Raw genomic sequence first — 4,249 nt, 5'->3', positions numbered from 1 at the left:
CCTGCTGATAGCTAAGCAGACAAAAAAGACAGTAAGATTAAGAACAACATTTATATATAAAAATTTATTTAGGTGAAGTCACAAACAGTTTCATATCAATTTACAAACACTTCATGTTATGCACATTATTGAAACTGTCAAGAAAGGTAAAGAAGAGCAGATAATGGCAGCTTTTTCCTGGAACAACTAAAGACATACCCTTACCATCATGCGTGTTACTGGATCATAGTATTACCTTGATCATACTCCCTAGTATGCAAGGGAAAAGGAAAAGAAGACAAAAACAAAATACTGAGTTGTAGATGTAAAATAATTAAACCGTGAAACAGTGAATATGATTTTCATGAACACCAGACTACAAAGGTCTAGTCTGATGCTCAGGATCATAAATATTCTACAAGGATAAAACCAGAATAATAATTTAGGTTAATTATTATATTTGATCAAGAATTTTGTGCTGCACAATTGGGCTACAACTAATTTCTGGCCATGACAACAATGGTGAATGTATTTTTCAGAGAAGAAGGGAGAGGCAGTATCGAGCCTCAAAGAATACTTCTGTTGACAACCTGCATTATTATACCAATGTATGATACTGTTTCAAGTCAAGATACATTTATGCTGCAGATATTCTCAATGAAATGGTAAAAGTAACAGCTGTAACAAGACAAGTTATGATTTATTTTTTTAAAACAAATAATATAGTACATAGGTTCTTTTAAGTGTCCGGTTGTGTTCTGCAAAGATCCAGGATTGCACACAAGTTTGCTCAAATGAGAAGGGTTAATCAGCGCATTAAATTGGCTTATACTTTCAAAGTAGTATTTTAGGGCAGGGTTCTCCTCCGGGAGACTGTTCCTGACCTCATTCAACCAATGTTCAATTTATTCACCTTCCTGAATCTTTGCCCTCTTTGGATAGTCTGTGGCAAGTGCTGCGCTGCAGGAATTCCTGTTTTCCAGCAAACTGGCTTGCTCTGCAGGTTTGTAGTCCATTGTTACAATTGCTGATTGGGTAAAATGAATTTCCTACGTCTTCTCTAGCACAGCTTGCAACGCAACAGAAGCAGAGGTAAAAGAATGCACTAGAATACCAGAGCTCCACTTAAACACCAACGGAGTCAGGCTGTTGGCACCAATAAGAAATTCTGTATTTAACAAATCTGAAAATATTTAAGAGCCAAAGTTAGTCAGTTTTATATGTAAACTCACCCACTTAGTCTGACTGCCATCCCAACTGGCCTTCTGTTCTCATGGAGTCTGGAAAAAAAAAATATTGAGAATTGTCTGAAGTTATACATACAGACATAAATCTGCAGGAATGAATCTCAGCTACCCTACGTATGTGCCAATTGTCACAGTCAAAATAAAACTTAGAGTTTCTTACTTTGTTCTTTCTGTGTAAAGCCAAGTCACAGCTCTTGTTGGTGCCTTAAAAAGGACAGCTAGCCTCAAACATGACACTTTGTTTTCCTTGACTTTGTTTTTACTGGTTACCCTTCTATAGAACTGCAGAATTAGATACGGGCACTATATCAAGCTGAAATTTAAGGAGCCTTCAACTGGAATGGGAAACAAAATCCAGTCAGACCGCCTAATACTATCCTCTGAAATGATGCAAATAAAATCAGCTCAACAAACAATTTGGAAAGCCTTTGTAAAACACCTTCTCTTCCTCTTGATAGCACGAATGTGGAAAAGCGTATGTTCTGGCCACAGCTGCAAGTTCATAAAGGCCTGTTCTCTCCCATTTTAATTCTCTGGTTTTGTCCAAATGTGAAGCCATGTTCTGCTCCTCTGAAGCACTTTTATACATAATAATTACGGCTTGCAAGGAACTGGGGGTGGTGGTGCAGGGAAAAACCAACAGGTCACCTCCAAGAGAGCAACATTTCCTTGCTGCTGCCTTGCCAGCTTTATCTGAGGTCTCATCTACATTTAGCAGGTGCTCAAACCGTGACTTCCATTAAAGACTTTTTCTCTTCAGACTATGTGCTACCAACTAAAAACTGCTCTAGTAACAGAAAGGCTGCTGAATCCACACTGAATAATTGCACAACTTTTACTTTTGCTTGTCATTGCGCTGCTAAAGCACTACTGTTTTTACAAACATTAAACGTTACGCGCTTTTAAAGTTATTTAGTTAAAATAAACACATTAAACTTTTCTTTAACAGTTTCTGGGGAAAATAAAAACCAGTGCTGCTGCTAATAATCAACTGGGATATTTCCATGAAACCAAAAGGGGCGGAGATGTCTGGTGCCTCAGCAGACAACAGAGCAAAGCTCTGCACTGACAGACCAGCTGCTGTGGAGGAAGTTACAAGTCTGGTTAACATGACAAGCTGAAGATCCAGTCCTGGATCAGATGAAAGCAATCAGCCATTTCTCAACTGGTGCTCACATAAGAACCATAGCAAAACAAGAACTGAGTTATTGCTCTTGAGAATGGAGAAACATACATAAACAGACATATGAAAAATTTGCATAAATCCAGACCACCAACCACAGAAGGCACCAAGGCCTGCACCAGGACCTGTTTATCTTTAAGACTGTGTGGTGTTTGCTCCCTTTCATTGTTGCAGATTGGCCCAGAGAAGTTACTTTTGATGGGTACCACAGCCAGGACTTGTCATGAAACACCAAACAACTGCAGGTGCCTTGAAAAAGGGTCCTCCCTTTCCATATCAGGCTAACAGAGGCAGACGATTTAGCCACTCCTCCGAGCTGGCAATCCCCAGGAAGCATCTGATGAGCCAGCAAAAAACCTTCAGGAACTCAAGGGTTCTTCCCCTGGTCCTAAAAAAATTGTTCAGGAATCAATATAGCAAATGTAACAGACTCTCCCCACCATCGTTCAGTTGGTATGAAACTCAGCACTCGGCTTTTTCTGCAGAGGGGATTTGACAGACGACAGCCACCAGCAGAAGAGAAGCAGCACAACCCCTAAGAGTGGCCGGCAGCCCTTGGCAGCAGCAGAGCTGGCTGTCACAGCTCAGGCAGTGGGGAGGGCAGATCTACATCAGGGGCTACACCAATTCAGTAGCACTCCATGCCTACACAGAAAGCGAAACCTCAACATACACAAAATCTTCCCTAGTCCCATCCACCATCTTTTCCCACAAAACAGGCCAGAAGTTTTGGATTCAATCTGAGTCACAAACTTAAGTTAAATCTCCAAATGAAAGGGAATTTTCAAGCTCTGGCCATTCGTATTGAAGCTTATCTTTATTCACATCAATTTTCCTGGCCTCCCCACAAAGCCGGCAAGCACCACATGCTCCCTTAGTCACAGGAAGAGTCTGTACTCTTTGTCTTACATACAGATAACAGTACTGTTGAGAAAGTTAATTTTTTTAAGACAACTGAGAGGAAAAAAAAACCCATAAACCAAAACAGTTTTCTTCTAACGTCTTAAGGAAAATGCAATTATATACCAGGGGAGGCCATTGGTGAGGGTGTAATTTCTGGTAGCCAGAGTAAGAAATCTTACAAAGAACTACTTGCTGACAGCCTGCTTTTCTCCCTCCAGCAACGCCCACGCATCCCAGTGACCCACTGGACCCCCAGGTGGCCCCCCCCCAGCTGACACCACAGCCCTGTGGTTAGCACAAGTGAAGTGCCAGCGCCACAACACCAGAGCCACCAACCAGCTCACAGGCACCCCCAAACGCCCCCTCTTTCTCCTCTCCCCCTCCGATGGGGCGCCGTGCCCGGCCAGGGGAGCGAGGGAACGCGCCGCCGCGGCCCTCGGCCCGTCACACCTGGCTTTTCTCCTGCTCCTTGGGGCTCTGGGACGGCGCTGGTGCCGGAGGAGGAGGCGGAGGTGGCGGCGTGGCCGGGGCGGCCTTGGCCTCGGCCTCAGCCCGCGGGTGCCTGGTGACCAGCGACTTGAGGGGCGCCATCCACTTCATCCACAGGTCCAGGTCGACGTCGCCCCAGGGCAGGTTGGGGTTCTTGGCCGCCCGCCGCCGAAAGTCCTCGTCGTAGTTCATCCAGGAGGTGCCCCCGTAGGTGGCGTGCAGCTTGCGGATGGTGTCCAGGTACTTGAACATGGCTCCGCAGCGCGCCGGGTGCTTCTCGCACAGCACGCTGGCGTACACCAGGAAGGCCGAGACCCACTGGTCCAGCGTGTCCCCCGGGCGCGGGCCGTGCTCGGGGGCCAGCTCTGTGTGGAGCAAGGAAAAGAGGTCAATGAACTCCCCGCGCCAGATCCGCTCCTTGGTGGCCTTGGCCAGCTTGTAGCCCAGC

General features: G+C 45.3%; 1 protein-coding gene and 1 long non-coding RNA gene across 2 annotated transcripts in view; both read right to left on the bottom strand.

Moving 5' to 3' along the window:
* MSL3 (male-specific lethal 3 homolog (Drosophila)) overlaps window positions 1–995 on the bottom strand; it is a 52,588-nt gene extending 51,593 nt beyond the window's left edge. Inside the window, exons 1-2 of the mRNA XM_010008801.1 lie at window positions 893–995; window positions 236–249 (exon numbers count right to left, since the gene is read on the bottom strand). Of these exons, the coding sequence (XP_010007103.1) occupies window positions 236–249; window positions 893–995 (117 nt within the window). The remainder of the gene's footprint in view (window positions 1–235; window positions 250–892) is intronic.
* On the bottom strand, window positions 717–4,239 carry LOC104398657. The gene is made up of 3 exons (XR_719890.1): window positions 3,763–4,239; window positions 1,212–1,259; window positions 717–1,125 (listed from the first exon to the last, which is right to left on the bottom strand). It is a non-coding gene; the product is annotated as an uncharacterized LOC104398657 (long non-coding RNA).
* Window positions 4,240–4,249: the final 10 nt, after the last annotated feature.

This window comes from Chaetura pelagica, unplaced genomic scaffold (assembly GCF_000747805.2).
Source record: "Chaetura pelagica isolate M959 unplaced genomic scaffold, ChaPel_1.0 scaffold512, whole genome shotgun sequence".
Taxonomy (NCBI): domain Eukaryota; kingdom Metazoa; phylum Chordata; class Aves; order Apodiformes; family Apodidae; genus Chaetura; species Chaetura pelagica.
The sequence above is the reverse complement of the archived record's forward strand: the minus strand, read 5'-3'. Positions and strand labels throughout refer to the sequence as shown.